The sequence below is a fragment of the Mustelus asterias genome, chromosome 4, assembly GCF_964213995.1.
Source record: "Mustelus asterias chromosome 4, sMusAst1.hap1.1, whole genome shotgun sequence".
Taxonomy (NCBI): Eukaryota; Metazoa; Chordata; class Chondrichthyes; order Carcharhiniformes; family Triakidae; genus Mustelus; species Mustelus asterias.
In genome coordinates this window covers 9,960,274-9,983,459 of record NC_135804.1, presented here as the reverse complement: position 1 = coordinate 9,983,459, position 23,186 = coordinate 9,960,274, and the positions used below count along the sequence as shown (strand labels likewise).

Sequence of the window (23,186 nt, the reverse complement as noted above, 5' to 3'; positions counted from 1 at the left end):
AATGGCCTCCTTCTGAACTGTAGGGATTCTATGATTCTATGATCATGGCGGCAGAAGAGCAATGGCCAAAGCTGCCAAGGACAACCGGGTGGCCAGCACTACAGAAGGAAGACCCCAGCTGGCAACGGAGAAAATACTGTCAGATTTTGGGCCTTGTATCAATGAGGAACAACACCTAAGACTCGACACAATATTCTAGCTAAGGTTAAACTCATGTCTTGTATAAGTTCAGCATGACCTCCTTGCTCTTGTACTCTGTGTCCCTATTCATAAAGCCCAGAATAAAGTTTTAAGTTTATTTATTAGCGTCACAAGTAGGCTTACATTCACACTGCAATGAAGTCACTGTGAAAATCCCCTAGTCGCCACACTCCGGCACCTGTACACTGAGGAAGAATTTACCATGGCCAATGCACTTAACCAGCACATCTTTGGAGTGTGGGAGGAAACTGGAGCACCCGGAGGAGACCCACGCAGACACGGGGAGAACGTGCAAACTCCACACAGTCACCCAAGGCCAGAATTGAACTCGGGTCCCTGGCGCTGTGAGGCGGCAGTGCTAACCACTCTGCCACTGTGCCACCCGAAATGAGGGAACATGAAAACACCAAGGATGTTCCGATTCTACCACAATGTAATTACAAGTATGTGAACCAAAAGCTTCCCATTACTCTCTGTCTCAATGCCTTGAATAGACATGAATACTTAAAAATTCCCAGCTGGTCAGCAAGGCAGCTTTAACATGACACATGAGCTTCATCACTTATTCCCCACAGAATGAGATGATACAAAGTCAAGTAGTGGCACTGAAACAGTCACTGCTGATATTTCTCTTCTGTATAAATTAAATAGTTATGTTCTTTTTATTGGAAGCACCAAGGTGAGCAGCAAAAGAGACAAACGTAACAGTTACCTCAAAAAACAGAACAGGAAATTGTTGATATTTTTCGGAAAACATGAGGCATGATTACCTTTCTTTCATGGGAGCTACCTTGCTTACCTTTCACTCATCAGGGCAAACGCATGAACAGCTTACAAGGGAAATCAGAGACAGTATTAGGTTTAAAGAAGATGAATACAAATTAGCAAGGAAAAGCAATAGACCTGAAGATTGGGAGCAGTTTAAAATTCAGCAAAGGCTGCCCAAGGGATTGATTAAGAAGGGGAAAGTAGAGTATGAAAGTAAGCTAGCGGGGAACATAAAAACTGACTGTAAAAATTTATGTGAGAATGTAAAGAGAAAAACATTGACAAAAACAAACGTAGGCCACTTACAGTCAGAGGCAGGGGAATTCAGAATGGGGAACAAAGAAATGGCTGAAGAACTAAATTCATAATTTGCTTCTGCCTTCAGAAGGGATTACACGATTAATGTACCAGAAGTTCTGAGAAAACAAATTTTAGTGAGGAGTTGAAGGAAATCAGTATTGGTAGAGAAATGGTTTTGGGGAAATTGATGGGATTGAAGGTGGATAAATCTCAAGGGCCTGATAATCTTCATCCCAAAGTATTAAAGGAAGTGGCCCTGGAAATGATAGATGATTATTTTCTAAAATTCCAGAACTAAGGGTCATAGTTTGAGGATAAGGGGCAAACCTTTTAGGTGTAAGATGGGAAGAAATTTATTCACCCAGAGAGTGGTGAATGTGTGGGATTCACTACCACCGAAAGTAGTTGGCCAAATTTTGATTTCAAGAAGCCCTGGCGGCTAAAGGGATCAAGCAATATGGGGGGAAGGCGGGATCAGGGTATTAAATTTCAAGATCAGCCATGATCATGATGTATGGCAGAGCAGGCTCGAAGGGCTGGGTGGCCTACTCCTGCTTATATTTCCTATGTATGTTTCTATATAATAGCTAATTACAAACCATCACAGCAAGTTATACTCCAGGAGAAAAGGGTGCTGATTGGCCATTGAGAAAGAGTTGTTGTGATCATATGAACCTGATAGAAGTCGACAAGATTATGATGGGCATGGGCAGAATGGATAATCAGAAGCTTTTCCCCAGGGTGGAAAAGTCAATTACTAGGGGGCATAGGTTTAAGGTGCGAGGGGCAAGGTTTAAAGGAGATGTACGAGGCAAGTTTTTTTTACACAGAGGGTGGTGGGTGCCTGGAACCCGCTGCCGGGGGAGGTAGTGGAAGCAGATACGATAGTGACTTTTAAGGGGTGTCTTGATAAAATAAGAAGTCTCACAACACCAGGTTAAAGTCCAACAGGTTTATTTGGTAGCACAAGCCACTAGCTTTCGGAGCGCTGCTCCTTCATCAGGTGAGTGGGATTTCAGTTCAAAATCAGGGCATATAAAGACACAAACTCAATTTACAAAATAATGGTTGGAATGTGAGTCTTTACATGTAATTAAGTCTAAAAGGTACAGACAATGTGAGTGGAGAGAGGGTTAAGCACAGGTTAAAGAGATGTGTATTGTCTCCAGGCAGGACAGTTAGTGAGATTTTGCAAGCCCAGGCAAGTCGTGGGGGGTTACAGATAGTGTGACATGAACCCAAAATCCCGGTTGAGGCCAACCTCATGTGTGCGGAACTTGGCTATCAGTTTCTGCTCAGCGACTCGGCGTTATCATGTGTTGTGAAGGCCGCCTTAGAGAACGCTTACCCGAAGATCAGAGGCCGAATGCCCGTGACCGCTGAAGTGTTCCCCAACAGGAAGAGAACTCTCCTGCCTGGTGATTGTCGAGCGGTGTTCATTCATCCGTTGTCGTAGCGTCTGCATGGTCTCCCCAATGTACCATGCCTCGGGACATCCTTTCCTGCAGCGTATCAGGTAGACAACGTTGGCCGAGTTGCAAGTGTATGTACCGTGTACCTGGTGGATGGTGTTCTCACGTGAGATGATGGCATCCGTGTCGATGATCCAGCATGTCTTGCAAAGGTTGCTGTGGCAGGGTTGTGTGGTGTCGTGGTCACTGTTCTCCTGAAGGCTGGGTAGTTTGCTGCGGACAATGGTCTGTTTGAAGTTGTGCGGGGTGTGGGGAATTCAGAGAGTTAGGGTGGAAGCTTAGGGCTCGAACAAACAGAGTTGTTATCTCTGGTTTGTTACCCGTGCCACGTGATAGTGAGGAGAGGAATAGGGAGAGAGAGCAATTGAACACTTCAATGGCTACAGGGATGGTGCAGGAGGGAGGGATTCAGATACCTGGACAATTGGGACTCATTCTGGGGTAGGTGGGACCTCTACAAACAGGATGGTCTGCACTTGAACCATAGGGGTACCAATATCTTGGGGGGGAAATTTGCTAATGCTCTTCGGGAGGGTTTAAACTAATTCAGCAGGGGGATGGGAACCTGAATTGTAGCTCCGGTGTACAGGAGGTTGAGAGTAGTGAGGTCATGGATAAGGTTTCAACATCGCAGGAGTGTGCTGGCAGGCAGGAAGGTGGTTTGAAGTGTGTATACTTCAACGCCTGGAGCATCCGGAATAAGGTGGGTGAACTTGCAGCATGGGTTGGTACCTGGGACTTCGATGTTGTGGCCATCTCGGAGACATGGATAGAGCAGGGACAGGAATGGTTGTTGCAGGTTCCGTGGCTTAGATGTTTCAGTAAGAGCAGGGAAGGTGGTAAAAGAGGTGGAGGTGTGGCATTGTTAGTCAAGGACAGTAATACAGTGGCAGAAAGGACGTCTGATGAGGACTCGTCTACTGAGGTAGCATGGGCTGAGGTTAGAAACAGGAAAGGAGGGGTCACCGTGTTGGGAGTTTTCTATAGGCCTCCGAAAAATTCCAGAGATGTAGAGGAAAGGATTGCAAAGATGATTCTGGATAGGAGCGAAAGTAACAGGGTAGTTGTTATGGGGGACTTTAACTTTGGAAAAGCTATAGTTCGAGTACTTTAGAGGGGTCAGTTTTTGTCCAATGTGTGCAGGAGGGTTTCCTGATACAGTATGTAGATAGGCCAACAAGAGGCAAGGCCACATTGAAATTGGCCCTGGATAATGAACCAGACCAGGTGTTAGATTTGGAGGTAGGTGAGCACTTTGGTGATAGTGACCACAATTCGGTTACGTTTACTTTAGCGATGGAAAGGGATAGGTATATACCGAAGGACAGGAGTTATAGCTGGGGAAAGGAAATTATGATGCGATTAGGCAAGATTTAGGTGGCATAGGTTGGGGAAGGAAACTGCAGGGGATGGGCACAATTGAAATGTGGAGCTTGTTCAAGGAACAGCTACTGCGTGTCCTTGATAAGTATGTACCTGTCAGGCAGGGAGGAAGTGGTCGAGCGAGGGAACCGTGGTTTACTAAAGAAGTTGAATCTCTTGTGAAGAGGAAGAAAGAGATTTATGTAAAGATGAGACGTGAAGGCTCAGTTAGGCCGCTTGAGAGTTACAAGTTAGCCAGGAAGGACCTAAAGAGAGAGTTAAGAAGAGCCAGGAGGGGACATGAGAAGTCTTTGGCAGTTAGGATCAAGGAAAACCCTAAAGCTTTCGATAGGTATGTCAGGAATAAAATAATGACTTGGGTAAGATTAGGGCCAGTCAAGGACAGTAGTGGGAAGTTGTGCGTGGAGTCTGAAGAGATAGGAGAGGGGCTAAATGAATATTTTTCATCAGTATTCAAGCAGGAAAAAGACAATGTTGTCGAAGAGAATACTGAGATACAGGCTATTAGACTAGACGGGATTGAGGTTAATAAGGAGGAGGTGTTAGCAATTAGCAACAGAAGTAAGGAGTGCTCCTGGACATCCAATGTGACCAGGAGCATTCCTCACCACATTGGATGTCTCGGCACTCTACATCAGCATTCCCCACGACGGTGGCATTGCTGCAACTGCTTCAGTTCTCAACGCCGACAACTGCCAATCTCCAGATGCAATTTTACAACTTCATCCTGGACCACAACGTCTTCACCCTCAACAACCAGTTCTTCATTCAGACACACGGAACAGCCATGGGGACCAAATTCACACCTCAATATGACAACATCTTCATGCACAGGTTCGAACAAGACCTCTTCACTGCACAGGACCTTCAACTGATGCTATACACTAGATACATCGATGACATTTTCTTCCTTTGGACTCATGGTGAACAATCACTGAAACAACGATATGGTGACATCAGCAAGTTCCATCCTACCATCAGACTCATCATGGAATACTCTCCGGAATCGGTTGCATTCTTGGACACACGCATCTCCATCAAAGACGGTCACCTCAGCACTTCACTGTACCGCAAGTTCACGGATAACCTCACGATGCTCCACTTCTCCAGCTACCACCCTAAACACGTTAAAGAAGCCATCCCCTACGGACATGCCCTCCGTATACACTGGATCTGCTCGGATGAGCAGGATCTCAACAGACACCTCCAGACACTGAAAGATGACCTCATAAGAACAGGATATGGCGCTCGACTCATCGATCGATAGTTCCAACGCGCCACAGCGAGAAACCGCACTGACCTCCTCAGAAGACAAACACGGGACACGGTGGACCGAGTACCCTTCGTTGCCCAGTACTTCCCCAGAGCAGAGAAGCTACGACATCCTCTCCGGAGCCTTCAACGTGTCATTGATGAAGACGAACATCTCGCCAAGGCCATCCCCACACCCCCACTTCTTGCCTTCAAACAACCGCACAACCTCAAACAGACCATTGTCCGCAGCAAACTACCCGGCCTTCAGGAGAACAGTGACCACGACACCACACAACCCTGCCACAGCAACCTCTGCAAGACGTGCCAGATCATCGACACGGATGCCATCATCTCACATGAGAACACCATCCACCAGGTACATGGTACGTACACTTGCAACTCAGCCAACGTTGTCTACCTGATACACTGCAGGAAAGGATGTCCCGAGGCATGGTACATTGGGGAGACCATGCAGACTCTATGTCAACGGACGAATGAACACCGCTCGACAATCACCAGGCAAGAGTGTTCTCTTCCTGTGGGGGAGCACTTCAGTGGTCACGGGCATTCAGCCTCTGATCTTCGGGTAAGCGTTCTCCAGGGCGGTCTTCATGGCACACGACAGCGCAGAGTAACTGAGCAGAAACTGATAGCCAAGTTCCGCACACATGAGGTTGGCCTCAACCGGGATCTTGTGTTCATGTCACACTATCTGTAATCCCCCCACGACTTGCCTGGGCTTGCAAAATCTCACCAACTGTCCTGGCTGGAGACAATACACATCTCTTTAACCTGTGCTTAATCCTCTCTCCACTCACATTGTCTGTACCTTTAAGACTTAATTACCTGTAAAGACTCGCATTCCAACCATTATTTTGTAAATTGAATTTGTGTCTTTATATGGCCTGTTTGTGAACTGAAATCCCACTCACCTGATGAAGGAGCAGCGCTCCGAAAGCTAGTGGCTTGTGCTACCAAATAAGCCTGTTGGACTTTAACCTGGTGTTGTGAGACTTCTTACTGTGTTTACCACAGTCCAATGCTGGCATCTCCACATCATGTCTTGACAAATACATGAATAGGATGGGAATAGAGGGATATGGTCCCTGGAAGGGTAGAGGGTTTTACTTCAGTCGGGCAGCACCGTCGGTACTTGGAGGGCCAAAGGGCCTGTTCCTGTGCTGTAATTTTCTTTGTTCTTTGAAATTTGGCATTCAAGCATTTGTCCTGATGAGTGCAAGGCAGCAAGATTTAGCAACCTGTCTCTCTTTCCAGCAATATTAACATTCTATTCTCCTAATACATCGCAAATTATCAAACCTTTAATAAAACAAAAACCAAACCTTACTTCAGCTCACTGACACAGACAGCTGAAACCCATTCCTCAGGAGGTGATTTCCTTTGTTCTTTTGTTCTTTGAGGTGAGGCTCAATCCTCAGGGAGATGCAGAGAAAGCTGCTTAACTCCCAGAATGAAACACGTTCACTGTACATCACTAACCAACATGAACCTCATCCCCACAGTCATAGAATCATAGGATCCATATCGTGCAAAAGAGATCATTCGGCCCATCAAGCCTGCACTGATAACAATTCCATCCTATCCCCGTCACCCCACGTATTTACCCTGCTAAATCCCCTGACTCTCAGGGGCAATTTAGCATGGCCAATCTACCTGACTTGTCCATCTTTGAACTGCGGTCTCTGGTTAGTTTTTTCTTCGTACACTAAAATAATTGAGTGATAATCCAGTACAGTTTTAATAATACAACTGAAAATGGACTTATTACAAAAAACTGTGTCTTGTGCACTAGCTGTGAGTATCCAGATTTTGAATCACTGAAGATTGCTTCAAAAAAACACACTGAACTATTATTAATACGCACTGGTTATTTTCTTCGTCAATCAAACATTTCTCAATAGACAAAGGGTGGGATTCCCCGTCCGCATTTGCCCCAAAACCGGAGATTCCCACCCGAGGTCAACGGACCTTTGGGTGGTTTGTCCCTCCCCGCCTGCTACGATTCCTGTGGCAGGCGGGACGGGAGAATTCCCCCCAAAATCTTTTCAAACAAAACTGTTAGTGGCCGGAATATTACTGCCCTCGTCCGCCCCAGAATCGGGCTGGGCGAGGCTCGCAGAACGGCATTCTCCTTTGGCCTCGGGTGAGATCTTACGAGCCTCGGGCGGGTGAGGGGGTAAAATTCTGGCAAGAGTCTTTGTGCCAAGAAGTGCTTAATTCACAGAGTTGTTCCAAACGGGTGGAATCATTGGAAACTTGGCATTATTATTCTGATTGGCGCACACAGGTAGTTTCATGTGCAGCTTTGGTTTGCAGTACAGTACGATGCTTTTAAACCAGTGTTAAAAATCACATAGAGTCGATTTAGTTGCAAAATAATTTGGGTTTAAGATGTTGCTGTCCTTTGCGCTGGGTATGGCCTATTTCAGACAAACTGAGCTGGCTAACAGAAACACTGGGCCAAGTTGTCCTGGTCAATGTAAGGTATTGAACTCACTGTCAGTTCATAAGGTTCTGCACATAGGGTTGGTCTTGCAGTTCACCATGCCACTGCCCGATCTAAACAGAAGACGATATCCTTACCTCCTCCAGAGCCCATAGCGAATCTACCAAGGGTTTGATCTTCTTCTGGTTGTATAACGATACGAGCTTATCCACCACTGCTTTCACCTGGGCGGCCCGGCCTTGTTTGAAGAGGAGGTTAAGCAGTGAGAATCCAGCAATGACTTTGTTCTCTTCATAGAGTTTTATGGGGTTAACCTTCTCAACCTGCCACCACTGTAAAGAGGAGGGAATAAATGTTCGCTCTCATTAAAATGATTTTGAAACCATCGTTCTACTTCCACCCGAATCTCTTGAGTTATGAGGTATAGCATGGACTATGGTTTAATGATTACAAGTGTAAAATGGCTTCAATCTAATGAGTTACAAGCATAAAAATGTTTTGAATTAATGACTAACAAGTACAACATGGGCAATAGTTGAATGAATTCAGTGTATTTGGCTAAAAAGAAAAGAGACAACTGATTTTTTCAATGGTATCATGTTTATTTTGAAGGTTATTAAGTCAGATTTGAAAATTCTTGTTGAGTGAATTGGGCCACAGGAAGTTTGGGTTTAATTTAACATGGTGCAGGATGTCAGGGTGCATCTGCTATCTGAGGTGAAGTTGGCCTTGAGTGTCGTGTTTTCATTGGGGGAGACGACGGTAGTGGTATTACCGCTAGATTATTAATCCAAACACTCAGCTAATGTTCTGGAGACCCAGGTTTGAATCCCACCATGGCAGATGGTGGAATTTGAATTCAATTTTTAAAAATCTGGAATTAAGAATCTACTGATGACCAGGAAACCATTGTCGATTGTTGGAAAACCCATCTGGTTCACGAATGTCCTTTAGGGAAGGAAATCTGCCATCCTTACCTGGTCTGGCCTACGTGAGACTCCAGAGCCACAGCAATGTGGTTGACTCTCAATTGTCCTTGGGCAACTAAGGATGGACAATAAATGTTGGCCAGCCAGCGTTGCCCATGTCCCACGAATGAATATAAAACAACTTCAAGCAGCATGTTGCTTAAAGATAGCACAGAAATAGGTCATTTGGTCCAGCAACTCACTGTTGGTATTTATATCCCACCTCCCATTCTCTTTTATAGTATTGTAGAATCCCAACAGTGCAGAAAAAGGCCATTCAGCCCTTTGAGTTTGCACTGACTTTCCAAAAGAGCATCCTACACATCCCTACCCTCCGCCCTATCCTTGTCACCCTGCACATTTACCATGGCTAATTCACCTAACCTACACATCTTTGGACACTAGGGGCAACTTAGCATGGCCATTCCACCTTACCTGTACACCTTTAGACTGTGGGAGGAAATGGGAGGAAACTCACACAGATACAGGGAGGTTGTACAAACTCCACACAGATAGGCACCCGAGACTGGATTTGAACCTGGGTCCCTGGTGCTGTGAGGCAGCAGTGTTAACCACTGTGCCACTCTGTGGCTATAACTTTTATTCCTTTCTCCCTAACATACTTATCTATCTTTGAGTCCACACTCACATCCTGCTGTCACATTTTTGGCACACTTCTTTGCGTCAACTCTTTTCGAAAATAATATGGAAGCTGCCTGTTCTATTTCCCTTCTTCACAAATTGGTTCATGTTTTTCAATTTAAATATAAATGGTAAAATAAAACCAAGGTAAATGTGCAAATATCCGGGAGGCAAGGTGGCACAGTGGTCAGCACTGCTGTCTCACAGCACCAGGGACCTGGGTTCGATTCCCGGCTTGGGTCACTGTCTGTGTGGAGTCTGCATGTTCTCCCCGTGTCTGCGTGGGTTTCCTCCGGGTGCTCCGGTTTCCTCCCACAGTCCGAAAGACGTGCTGGTTAGGTGCATTAGCCACGCTAAATTCTCCCTCAGAGTACCCGAACAGGCGCCGGAGTGTGGCGACTACTGGATTTTCACATTAACCTCATTGCAGTGTTAATGTAAGCCTACTTGTGACACTAATAAACTAACTTCCATAATAAACTCAAAATATGACAAGATGGATTGCTTTAAAATGGAGATATCAGTGCTTCCTGTTATATCCATCCTCTAGCCTACCTGTCCTGGAGATCATGCATTTGGGGCAGGATTCTTTGGCTTCCCCTCAGTGTTTCTTTTGGTCACCGGAGGCAGACTGCAGTTCGCTGGTGGTGGGATCTTCTGGTCCTGCCCCTGTCAGTGGGAATTCCCATTGAAACCATCTCACGCTGCCAGGAAACCCGCGGCAAGGGGTGCACCACTGACAGGATCAAACAATTGTGCCGGCGTGACCAGCCGGAGAATTCAGGCCTTTATTTTAACAAGTGAACATGGAATAATTCTTTTAAAAAATCATTAATGGGGCATGGGCATCGCTGGCAACACCAGCATTTATTGCCCATCCCTAGTTGCCCTTGAACTGAGTGGCTTGTTTGGCCATTTTTGAGGGCAGTTGAGAGTCAACCACATTGCTGTGGCTCTGGAGTCACATGTAGGCCAGACGGGGTAAGGACGACAGATTTCCTTCCCTAAAGGACATTAGTGAACCAGATGGGTTTTTCCTGACGATCGACAATGGTTTCATGGTCATCAGTAGATTCTTAATTCCAGATTTTTAAAATTGAATTCAAATTCCACCATCTGGTGGGATTCGAACTTGGGCCCCCAGAACATTAGCTCAGTTTCTGCATTAATAGTTGAGTGATAATACCACGAGCCTCCTCTAATAAATACTTGTTGGTGCAGGACGTGAATTTGGCTGTAAAGAGAGTCAGGTTGAGAAGAAGGCATGGAATGGCACCAGGTGTATTGCTCATTCGGATAGCCGATGCAGAAAGGATTGGCCAAATAGCCTTTTTCTGTGCTGTAACAATTCTGTGATACTGTGATGTTGCCGAAGTTCTTCATCTTGCACTCATCGGGACAAATGCAAGAATACCAAATTTCAAAGGATCACGACAATTTATACAACTGGAGAGATGGGGGAGGGCTGACTGGTTGGCAAGTCAGCTCCGATTGGCTGAGGTTCTGAAATGGAGGAAGCAAAGGAGAACCATAGGCTCTCCAAGTTTCCAGGTGATTCAAAAAAGACACAATGTTCGGGTACCTGTGTATGAATGTGCGTTGCTTCTAACAAGTGTAAATGAGCCACATTAAGAGCTCAACTAATTAATGTAACTCGGTTGTTAATGTAGCTATTAGCACACTCATTTTTCAAAAGGTGCTGCCCAATCACAGAATCTTGCTTTGAGTTTTGCGAGCATGAGCAGGTTGAGCACAATTCGTGCTCTGCCTATTAAAAACAACCATGAGGAACATAACAGAATAGACTAGTTGGACCAAAAGGCCTGTTTCTGTGCTGTCAAAGGCTGCGTAATCTTCAGAATATAGATACTGCCAATTATTATTCAATAACGAGGCAGCACGGTGGCACAGTGTAGTTAGCACTGCTGCCTCACAGCACCAGGGATCCGGGTTTAATTCCGGCCTCGGGTGACTGTCTGTGTGGAGTTTGCAGGTTCTCCCCGTGTCTGCGTGGGTTTCCTCCGGGTGCTCCGGTTTCCTCCCACGGATCAAAAAGACGTGCGGGTTAGGTGGATTGGCCATGCTAAATTGTCCCATCATGTCAGGGGGGCTAGCAGGGTAAATATGTCGGGTTATGGGGATAGTGTCTGGGTGGGACTGTTGTTGATTGGTGGAGGGTCGATGGGTCGAATAGCCTCCTTCTGTAGGGATTCTATGATTCTATGATTTTAAAATGTAACTGCATTTACTTTTGTTGTTTAGACTAATATTACAAAAATGTAAGATATTCTCAATTTTCTTACTGAAACCATATAATCCATAGAATCCTTACAGTGCAGAAGGAGGCTATTCAGACCATCAAGTTTGCACCAAATAAAATCCCACCCAGGCCCTATTCCTGTAATCCCACATATTTACCCTGCTAATCTCCCGACATTAGGGTCAATTTACCATGGCCAATCAATCTAACCTGCACATCTTTGGTCTGTGGGAGGAAACCGGAGCACCCAGAGGAAACCGACGCAGACACGGGGAGCACGTGCAGACTCCGCACAGACAGTGACTCAAGGCCGGAATTGAACCTGGGTCCTTGGCGCCGCGAGACAGCAGTGCTAACCACTGTGCCACCGTGCCACCTACATTGCTAAAGTGTTTAGGGTCACTGTGTATAAGTTGATGACTGGCGAACACCAGTTGTCCCAGAAAAAGAGGAACTCCCCAATATCTTCCAGCAGTTTTATGATTAAAGCTAGGAGTTTCTTTAGGTCTTTTGGTGCGGGCAACAATCTTTGGTTCAAGCGCTTCACCTACTGAAAGTTAAATGTCACGTTTCACAGCACAGAAGAAAATCTTAAAGGGTTGGGTTAGGAATTGTAAAAGAAAATGCAATGGCACAAAACATAACATAGACATATACTCATGATACCACCGCAAGCTAATATACAACTTACTACTTGACTATTAATTTTTATTTTTACTTACTGACTTGGCAAAGCTGAAGAAGCTTTTGGTTTCTCCGGTAACCATGTTTGATGAGCCTAGAAGTTGGTGAATACATGGTTGTAATACTTGCACAACACAAATATTCTTCAACATTAATGCAATAACACAAACCATTCATTACTTAACTTGTGTGCTTCTCAAAACAAGCTCAATTTAAGTGTTAGCCGGGGACGAAACCCACACTTACCATACAGGATGTAGGTTCCGAGCGGTTTCAATAGGCCGAGGCCTTTCCCAGTGTTTTCACCGCACAGGCAATCTAAGACAATGTCGACTCCATCAGGGGAGATTCTGCAACGGAACCAAAAATGGATCTTATTAGAAAACCGATCTATAGACATAGAATTACACCAGAGATACTGCACAGTAACCAGGCATTAGCACAAGTGAAAGCGTTTATGTTCCACACAAGCCTCCTTAAGTTAAGTCTAAGTTTATTTATCAGTGTCATAAGTAGGCTTATATTAACACTGCAATGAAGTTACTGTGAAAATCCCCTAGTTGCCACACTCCGGCGCCTGGTCAGATACATTGAGAGAGAATTTAGCATGGCCAATGCACCTAACCAGCACACCTTTCGGACTGTGGGAGGAAACCAGAGCACCCGGAGGAAACCCACACAGACACAGGGAGAACGTGCAGACTCCGCACAGACAGTGACCCAAGCCAAGAATTGAACCTGAGTACCTGGAGCTGTGAGGCAGCAGTGCTAACCACTGTGCCATCGTGCCACCCACTACTCCTACTCTACTTCATCCAACTCTACCAACATAATCTCCATTTCATTTCTTCCCCAGGTTGTTAGCTGGTTAGTTCTTAAACGTACCCATGCTGTTTGTCTCAACCACTCAAGTTTCCCATGCTCACCATTCTGTGGACAAACAGGTGTCTTCTTAATTCCTTATTGAATTTATTAGCAACTATCCTACATAATTGTGGCTCCCTCACAAGATTGAAGCAACCCAAAGATGGGGTGCACAAGTCAGTATGGTAAATACACCAGTGTCACATCCCTGATCAAAGATTTTGAATGGGAATCTGTGATAATCCTCATGATCTGCACTGGGGAATCACTAATTGACCTCCCAGTTGGGCGCATTGAATATGAGCTGCCTCATATTGTAATTAGCCAACCAGGTGGAGCTTGTATACCAAGCCCTGTATAAAGCAAGACCCTGAGAGGATCTATTAAACTTTTAGTCCTGGTTGGGACCTGTTGTGTTCACCACAGGCTTGTGGTTATTGGTTATTTGTACAATAAAAGCACGGTTCCTTCAGTCAACTCCTGGAGTTACGGTAGAAGCACTACAGCAAAGGGAGGGAACAAAAAGACTGACCATGTTCTATATAAGATGGAATGGGCTGGTGGGGAATGGACAGAAACAATTATCTGATACCCTCTGGCCATGACAAAACACAAGATAGCTGTCCATATGAACTACAAAGAACACTTATTTCCAAGACAGTGTATCAGCAAGCTTTACAATCCCACAGTGGAACAAGCTTCGAAAGGAAATAGTCACAGGCCCATTGGTTGAAACCTTCAAGATCCATCTTTAGATTATTTCAATTTCTAAGTTTCCATTATCAGGACCACCATCTCAACAAGTCATGCCTGGTTTAGCTAGCACAACTATATAAATGTCAATGGAATACTGTGATATCAACACAACTAAAGCATTAGCAGAAGCATAAACTGCATTTATCAAACTCCTTCAAACCCCTCTTTTCCAAGGACTCTAGCCTCCGCAATCTTTCCTGGCAGCTGTGACCTTTCAGTTCAATCATGTTTTATATAGTTATTACCTGGTCAGTTTTTGACTTAGCGGTTTGGACACCTGTGTGATGTAAACCTATCAGCAAAGCCCTGGTAGGATTTCTCCACTTCCTTTTGCATCTCCTGAGGTGTGACTTTTTATATGGCGACCATTTATATTTATCACTTGATTTTCCTCAACATTCCTGTACCATGCTCACATGCCTATCTACTTACCCCACTTCCACTTTGGGGATGTTTAGGGAAGCCATTGTGGCAGTTCCCTGTAACACTTTATCACCACACTCTCCTAGTATGATTTTGTTCATGATATTGTTTCGTCTGCATAATTGTAAGCATTGCTATGCAGACCAGCTCATAAAATATTAAAAAACTCTTGCAAATGCAGCAACTTTCTGCAAAAATAACATTTTATTTTCTCCCACAAGGCTTTTCTGTTGGAGATTCTTTTGTTGGGCTATCAATATTACTGAACCCTGATTGAATTATCTGTTTTTGGTGTAGATGGCACTGTTGCCAAGTTATCTCTTTCAAAGAAACATTAGAACAAGAGTAGGCCATGCAGCCCCTCACACCTGTTCCACCACCACTCAATAAGATCATAGCTGCTCTGTATCGCAGGTTGGCTCCATATCTTGGTGGAAATGATAGTTGGGGGGGGGGGATTTTCCTGTCCTGTATGCCACGGGAATCATAGTGGGCGGGGTGCAGACCATGCAAAGGTCCGTTGACTTTGGGTGGGAATTTCCGGCCTTGGGGCGTGCACGGCCGGAATATCCCACCCTGGGTGTCTTGGAGGGGGACCATCTTCCAGCCTCATAATATGCCTGGAGTTCCATCTTCATTCTCTGGACATCCATCATTTGGTCTTAGATTGCTCCCAGGGAGATCTATCTTCATTCTCAAGAGGTCCAGCTTCTTTCACATTATCACAGAATTGCTACAGAAGAAGGCCATTTGGCCCATCCTGTCTGCACTTAGTGCTATTCACCTGCATATTGTTTCCATTAAAATAACCATCTCACACCATCATGCATGCTTTGACTGAACCTGCCTTCCAGACCTAACCACACGTTGTGTGAAATAGTTCATTCCATTTGCTTCTTTTGCAAATCACTTTAAATCGGTGCCAACTTGGTCCTGATCCTTTCTCCCTCTCCATTCTTTCCAGCCCCCTAATGATTTTGAACATCTCTATCAAATCTCCTCTTAGCCTTCTTCTCTCCAAGGTGAACAGTGCCAACCTCTCCAATCTACCCTCATAACTGAAGTTTCTTATTTCTGGAACCATTCCAGAAATGGCGGCACGGTAGCACAGTGGTTAGCACTGCTGCTTCACAGCTCCAGGGACCTGGGTTCGAATCCCGGCTCGGGTCACTGTCTATGTGGAGTTTGCACATTCTCCCTGTGTCTGCGTGGGTTTCCTCCGGGTGCTCCGGTTTCCTCCCACTGTCCAAAGATGTGCGGGCTAGGTTGATTGGCCATTCTAAATTGCCCCTTAGTGTCCCGGGATGCATAGGTTAGAGGGATTAGTGGGTAAATATGTAGGGATATGTGGATAGGGCCTGGGTGGGATTTTGGTTGGTGCAGACTCGATGGGCCGAATGGCCTCTTTCTACACTGTAGGATTCTATGATTCTTGTAAACCTCTTATGTGCTCTCTCCAATGCGTTCACATACTTCCTGAAGTGTCACACCCAGAACTGTACACAATACTCTAGCTGAGGTCCAACCAATGTCTTGGATAAGTTAGTAAGAAGTTTAACAACACCAGGTTAAAGTCCAACACGAGGTGTGGCTTTTGCTACCAAATAAACCTGTTGGACTTTAACCTGGTGTTGTTAAACTTCTTACTGTGTTTACCCCAGTCCAATGCCGGCATCTCCACATCTTGGATAAGTTAAGCATAACCTCCTTCTTCTTGTATTCTATGCCCTTATTAATAAAGCCCAGGTAACGATGTGCTTCATTAACTGCTTTCTCCATCTGTCCTGCTACCTTCAAAGTTTTACGCACATATATACCAGATTCCGCTTCTAAGTTTAAGCACATGGAAACCTGGAAAACATAGGGAGGAATTTTCATCAAATGTCAAAATCCTTTAAGAATTTTAACCCTCATTATATTTAACCTCTCAATATTTCTCCATTTGATTTTGATTTAATTTGATTTATTATTGTCACATGTATTAGTATTCAGTGAGAAGTATTGTTTCTTTAGCTATACAGACAAAGCATACCGTACATAAAGAAGGAAACGAGAAAGTGCAGAACATAGTGTTACAGTCATAGCTGGGACGTAGAGAAAGATCAACTTAATGCGAGGTAGGTCCGTTCAAAAGTCTGATGGCAACAGGGAAGAAGCTGTTTTTGAGTCGGTTGGTACGTGATCTCAGGCTTTTATATCTTTTTCCCAACTGAAAAAGGATCCTACCAGGTTCCTATCAAAATGCATCACCTCACACTTCTCCGCACATCATCTGCCATCTATCTGCTCACTCCACCAACTTGTCCATGTCCTTATTAAGTTCCACACTGTCCACAGAAACCATAGAATACCTACAGTGCAGAAGGAGGCCATTCAGCCCATCAAGACTGCACCAACACTCTGAGAGAGCACTCTACCGAGGCCCACAACCCTACCCTATCCTTGTGACCTCTTGCATTGATCATGGCTAATCCACCTAACCTACACATCTTTAGACATTAAATTTAGCATGGTCAATCCACCTAACCTACACATCTTTGGACTGTGGGAGGAAACCGGAGCACCTGGAGGAAACCCATGCAGAAACAGGGAGAATGTGCAAACTCCTCACAGTCAGTCACCCCAAGGCTGCAATCGAACCTGGGTCCCTGTGAGGCAGCAGTGCTGACTACTGTGCCACAATGTTACCCATGTCCTCTTCACAGTTTAGAATACTTTCAAGTTTTGTATTATCCACAAACTGTGAATTTTCCCCTGCACACCAAGGTCCAGACCATTAGTATATATCAGGAAAAGCAAGGGTCCTAATACTGACCCCTGGGGAACACCACTACAAACCTTCCCCCAGCCCAAAAAGCATCCATTGACCATTACTCTCTGCTTCCTATCATTCAGCAAATGCTGTATCCATGTTGCTACTGTCCTTTTATTCCATGAGGTTTAACTTTTCTCACAGATCTGTTGTGTAACAGTGTGTATCTTCGGAAAGTCCATGTATGCTACATCAACAGGAACTGAAGGCACTGTTGCTACGTTTGCAAATGATACAAAGATATGTAGAGGGACAGGTAGTATTGAGGAGGCAGGGAGGCTGCAGAAGGACTTGGACAGGTTAGGAGAGTGGGCAAAGAATACAATGTGAAAAAGTTTGAGGTTATGCACTTTGGAAGGAGGAATGGAGGCATAGACTATTTTCTGAATGGGGAAATGCCTAGGAAATCAGAAACACAAAGGGACTTTGGAGCCATTGTTCAAGATTCTCTTAAGGTCAACGTGCAGGTTCAGTCTGCAGTTAGGAAGTTAGGAATGTTAGCATTCATGTCTAGAGGGTTAGAATACAAGAGCAGGGATGTACTTCTGAGGCTGTATAAGGCTCTAGTCAGACACCATTTGGAATACTGTGAGCAGTTTTGGGCCCCGTATCGAAGGAAGGATGTGCTGGCCTTGGAAAGGGTCCAGAGGAGTTTCACAAGAATGATCCCTGGAATGACGAGTTTCTCATATGAGGAACGGTTGAAGACTCTGGATCTGTACTTATTGGAGCTTAGAAGGATGAGGGGGAATCTAATTGAAACTTACAGGATACTGCGAGGCCTGGGTAGAGTGGATGTGGAGAGGATGTTTCCACTAGTAGGAAAAATTAGAACCAGAGGGCACAACCTTAGGCTAGAGGGATGATCTTTTAAAACAGAGATGAGGAGGAATTTCTTCAGCCAGAGAGTGGTGGATCAGTGGAACTCTTTGCCTCAGAAGGCTGTGGAGGCCAGGTCATTGAGTGTCTTTAAGACAGAGATAGATAGGTTCTTGATTAATAAGGGGATTGGGATTATGGGGAAAAGGGAGGAGAACGGGGATGAGAAAAATATCAGCCAGGATTGAATGGCGGAGCAGACTCGATGGGCCGAGTGGCCTAATTGTTCTCCTATGTCTTATGGTCTTGTGGTTTTATTACCCTCATCAATCCTTTCTGTTACCTCTTCAAAAACTCCAGCAAGTTAGTTCACCATTTCCCCTTTTCAAATCATGCTGGTTCTTTTTAATGAACACACATCTTCCATGTGACTACGAATTTTATCCCAAATTATTCTTCAGTAGTGAGTCCGTAATGTTGGGCGCCTTTTCATGGCATGTCCGACACATGTCAGCGGACCACTGAATAGGGCATGAAACATACAGGTGGATAATTAATGAGGTAGGGGCTGGAGGATTTGGCCTATTTTCATGCCAGCCTCCACAGTGGGAAACTGTTCCCCCTCACCCACCCTGCCGTGGCACTTTAGCCGGAATTTTACCAGCACGCTCGCCCCGATTCCAGGGGAGGGCAAGGCTCAGAGAACGGCATTCTCCATTGGCCTCGGGTGGGATCGTATGTACTTCGGGCAGACGTGCTGGTAAAAGTCTGCCCTTAGTCTCAAAATGGGGAGAACACTGCCCAGGAGGGGAGTGAAGTGGGTAAGGAGAAACAGTGGGGAAGGCAAGAGAAAAGAACAGGAGAGAAGGAGAAAGGAAGGAGGGGGAGAAAAGAAGGAAGGGGGAAGGGAATGAGGAAGGAGGGAAAAGAAGGGAGTGGAGGAATGAAGAATCAAAGAAAAGAATGAGAAAATTTTACAGCATCACATTTTAGGTTTCCTATCACGTCTTGGCCTTATTAAAATTATTGCAACACAACTCAATTGCTGTTCGAATCATTTCGGTAAACTCAATTAACAGGAAATGTTGATGCCTTCCACTCCTGTTTGGTACCTACAAATAGCCTGAAGTGATATTGTGGTGATTATGTTATCAATGATCCAATATCTTTTCTTTCATGTATTACTAACCCAGGATAACACTTACCAAGTGAGATTCTTGAATGAACACAAGTTAACGATCAATTTGTGACCAGTTTTATGCGACGAGAAATCTTTTGAAATTGCTTTAATTTGTTCCAGCAAAGGATCTGAAAACATCACAGAGAAAATTTACCTTTCCTTCTACACTGGAGTTAAAGACAAGATCCCTGAGGGGAAGAAATACTTTAGCACACAGCCCCGCAACATCTGTCTCCCTGATTGCCGCAGAGTGAATTGCATTTATCTTTGTTCTTTCACATCAGTTCTTTGAGAACATACGGTGTCCTTGAAGCAGCATCCTACAATCTGTACGCCCGAGAATGGAAGATCTGTATTAGCCATTCAGGGAGGCGCTTCAGTCTTTGCTCATGGCTTGGGTAGTGAGATTTAGGTCAGGATTCTCCTTTATGATGTAAAGCTTGAGTCGAGCTGGAAACTGGCACTGCTGCCTCACAGCGCCAGGGGCCCAGTTTCAATTTCCGTCTTGGGTCACTGTCTGTGTGGAGTTTGCACATTCTCCCCATGTCTGCGTGGGTTTCCTGCCACAGTCCAAAAGACATACTGGTTAAGTGCATTGGCCATGCTTAATTCTCCCTCAGTGTACCCGAACAGATGCTGGAATTTGGAGACTGGGGGATTTTCACAGCTACTTCATTGAATTGTTAACGTAAGCCTACTTGTGACACTAATAAATGAACTTAAAATTAAAACTTCCGTCTGAACCTCAAATTCCACCAATTTTCCATTTCATGACCCATTTCTCTGAGATGGGGCTAATCAGGAAGGTCAGGTTCCTGGCAACATCCCAGGAAGTGCTATTCTGATGGCATTGGCAGAACCAGAAGAGGATATTGAAGGACAGAAGCACCCTAAAGATGTAGAGCCCTGCCTGACGGCCACAGCTTTTGGCAGTTTGATATTGAATACCAGACTGAAGGGAAAGTAGGCTTTTACCAGGCCTTCTCCCTGATGCCCCATTCTGGAGCCTTTCACCATCTGTGGTCCAGGGAATGTCAGTGACTCAGGTGCAGGTATCTCCAGCTGGCTGCCATTGACATGTGACAGGTGGAGGAGGTGCGGCCAGTGATGTTCCTATTGTGGGTGGGGCGAGGGAACTTCAGACCAAGCTGTGAGGGCAGCCAATAGCCTCATCATGATGAGCCCACCTTATTTTATATTACTAGGTTCACCTGAGGAGGTGATTCAATTTTTCAGATTTACAAAAGATTTTTGATGGGTGCAGATGTGGGGAAGGTGTTTCCACCCAAGAATGAGATCACAAGGAGGCGCATAGACCCTAATCCAATAAGGAATTCAGGAGAAACACCTTTACCCATAAGCAGGTGAGTAAAATTATGGGAGTGATCTCACCGGCCATTCACGTCATGCTCCTGCTCCTGCTGTAGCGAGGTTGGAGAATTTGGCGGCCAGCCAAATCTCTGTTCTCTGCAGCGGGATGGGAAAATCCCACCGGTGTGAACAATGATAAGATTCCGGACTTTGTTTTCTCCAGCACTTTGCCAACTTGACTATTCCTGATTTCTGATCGTTCCCCTGAGACAAATTCATCACTTCACCAACCGGAAGCAATGTTAGAATTATCTGGAACTCATATCTGTGAACTATATTATTTTATACCTTAATTTCTATTTTAATGTCTTGAAGGTTGGAAGTAAAAAGAGTACTGTTGTTTACTTCCTGAGTACTTGCATATGAATTTGTGCGACACTCGCTGCGCTGTATCCATTGGTAAACCGAATCGCCGTTAAATGCATTTTTCATTAACCGACACCATTCATTCCCCACACATGCCGGGTAATAAAGATTTTACTGCAGCTAAAGCAAATAGCATGGATATATTTAATGGGAAGCTAGATAAGCACAAGAGGGAGAAGGAAATAGAAGGACATGTTGATGTGGTTAGATGAAGAAGAATGGAAGGAGGTACCTGGAACACAGTCCTGTTAGCCTGCCTCTGAGCTGCAAGTACTTTGCAATACTGCTCCGTTACTGGGTATATGAAACCACGAAGCCAGACCTCAAAACTTCAAGCAAAACATTCAAACAAAACAATCCTGATGAAAGGCTCACCATTACCTTCCTGATACTGTTTTTTTTGTGCACTTATTTGGGCGCTAATTCCATCCTTCTCTCAGTCTATGGACGGGATTTTCCAGTCCTTCACGCCAATGGGATTTTGCAACCTTGACACCAAACTGCATTTCCAAACCTATGTTCTTTCCATCACAAAGACCTTCATCCACCCCACCACTGTCAACCAACACTGTCCCTACTTCAGCCCATCTTCCAATGAAAACTCATTCATCTTTTGTCACGATCAGACTCAATAATTCCAAATTACCCCTGGATGTTCCCCTACCTTCCACCATCATTAACTGTTGGTTCATCCAAAACTTTCCTGTCAGTAAAATAACCCAAAATATTTAACTCACTTATCACCCATACAGCCTCTGACTACATTGATTCCCCGTGCACCAGTGCCATAAATTTAATGTTCTCATCCTCGCTTTCAAATCCTTTCATGGCCTATGTCACTTCCTCCACCTCTGCAACCCTCTGAGATCTCTTTGTGTCTCCACACAGGTGTCATGTGCAGCCTTCCTTTGCTCCATCATTAGCTATTTAGGTCCCATGTTCTGGAATTTCTTGGGCCAAGTTCTTTACTCACTCACTTAAATATGTCCTTCTTTACGAACATACAAATAAGGAGTAGGAGTAAGGCCACTCGGCCCCTTGAACCTGCTCTGACATTCAATAAGAATATGGTTGATCTGCTTGTAACTTCAACCCCATATTCCTGCCTACCCCGATGACCTTTCACCCCTTCTTAATCAAGGATCTATCTAGTTCTGCATTAAAATTATTCAAAGTTCCTGCTTCCACTGTCTTTTGAGAAAGAGAGTTCCAGGGAGAGTTCCAGGGACTCATGACCTTGTGAGAGAAACAATTCTCTTCATCTTCGTCTCAAGTGGGCAACCCATTATTTTTTTTAAAATGACCCCTAGTTCTAGGTTCTCCGACAAGAGGAAACCTCCTCTCCGTATCCATCCTGACAATACCCCTCAGGATCTTAAAGGTTTCAATCAAGCTGCCTCTTGCTCTTCTTTGTTACAATGATGACCGGTGTCTTCAGGGAAATACTTCAGGGAAATGTCCTGGGACTTCTTTCCGGATTACAGGTGCAATAGGAATTCAGGTTATTGCTGCTAATATTGTTGAGATGCTTGTTGAAACTTCCCAAAGCATTTCACAAATAGACAAAAATAAATGGATGCCAGAAAAGGGAGCCAGGCATTACTCCAGGTGCTTAAAAGCTGGGTTGAAATATATTTCAAATTTCTGGCATCGCTGTTTAGCTTTTCATCTCAAACTCCTGGCATGCAGGTGTCCTTTTTTTTGCCTATTTATTCATTCCTGGGATGTGGCAGCCCAAGAAGGACAACATTTGTTGCCCACGCCTTATTGCCCTTGAACTGGGCACCTTGCTTGGCCAGTTCAGAGGGCATTATTATGGATCTGGTGTCACATGTAAGGCCAGACCAGGTAAGGATGGTTTTTTTACAACAATCGATCATAGCTTCACGATCGAATTTTCGGTTCCAGATTTATTCACTAGATTACAAATTCTGGGATTCGATTCCATACCTCCAGAGCATTACCCTGGATCTTTGGATTGCTAGTCCAGTAACTTGATCACGATGACACTGTCTCACCGTGAATTGCTCCCTCCCCCACTCACGCCCCCCCTGCTGTCTCATTCCCGCTGGATCATTTTTCTTTATTCTTTCTGCCACGTTCGGTCCACGCTGCTCTTGGATTCCTCTCGCCTTTATAAACATACACAAATACATCTTGTATCCTTTAGAACTTGGTTGAGTAATTCCATGTTTC

The 23,186-nt window shown here is 44.8% G+C and overlaps 1 protein-coding gene across 1 annotated transcript in view; it reads right to left on the bottom strand.

Annotated features, from left to right (window-relative positions):
- vat1l (vesicle amine transport 1-like) overlaps window positions 1–23,186 on the bottom strand; it is a 163,823-nt gene that overhangs the window by 91,508 nt on the left and 49,129 nt on the right. Inside the window, exons 5-7 of the mRNA XM_078212089.1 lie at window positions 12,646–12,749; window positions 12,438–12,493; window positions 7,983–8,177 (exon numbers count right to left, since the gene is read on the bottom strand). Coding sequence (XP_078068215.1) covers window positions 7,983–8,177; window positions 12,438–12,493; window positions 12,646–12,749 — 355 coding nt within the window. The remainder of the gene's footprint in view (window positions 1–7,982; window positions 8,178–12,437; window positions 12,494–12,645; window positions 12,750–23,186) is intronic.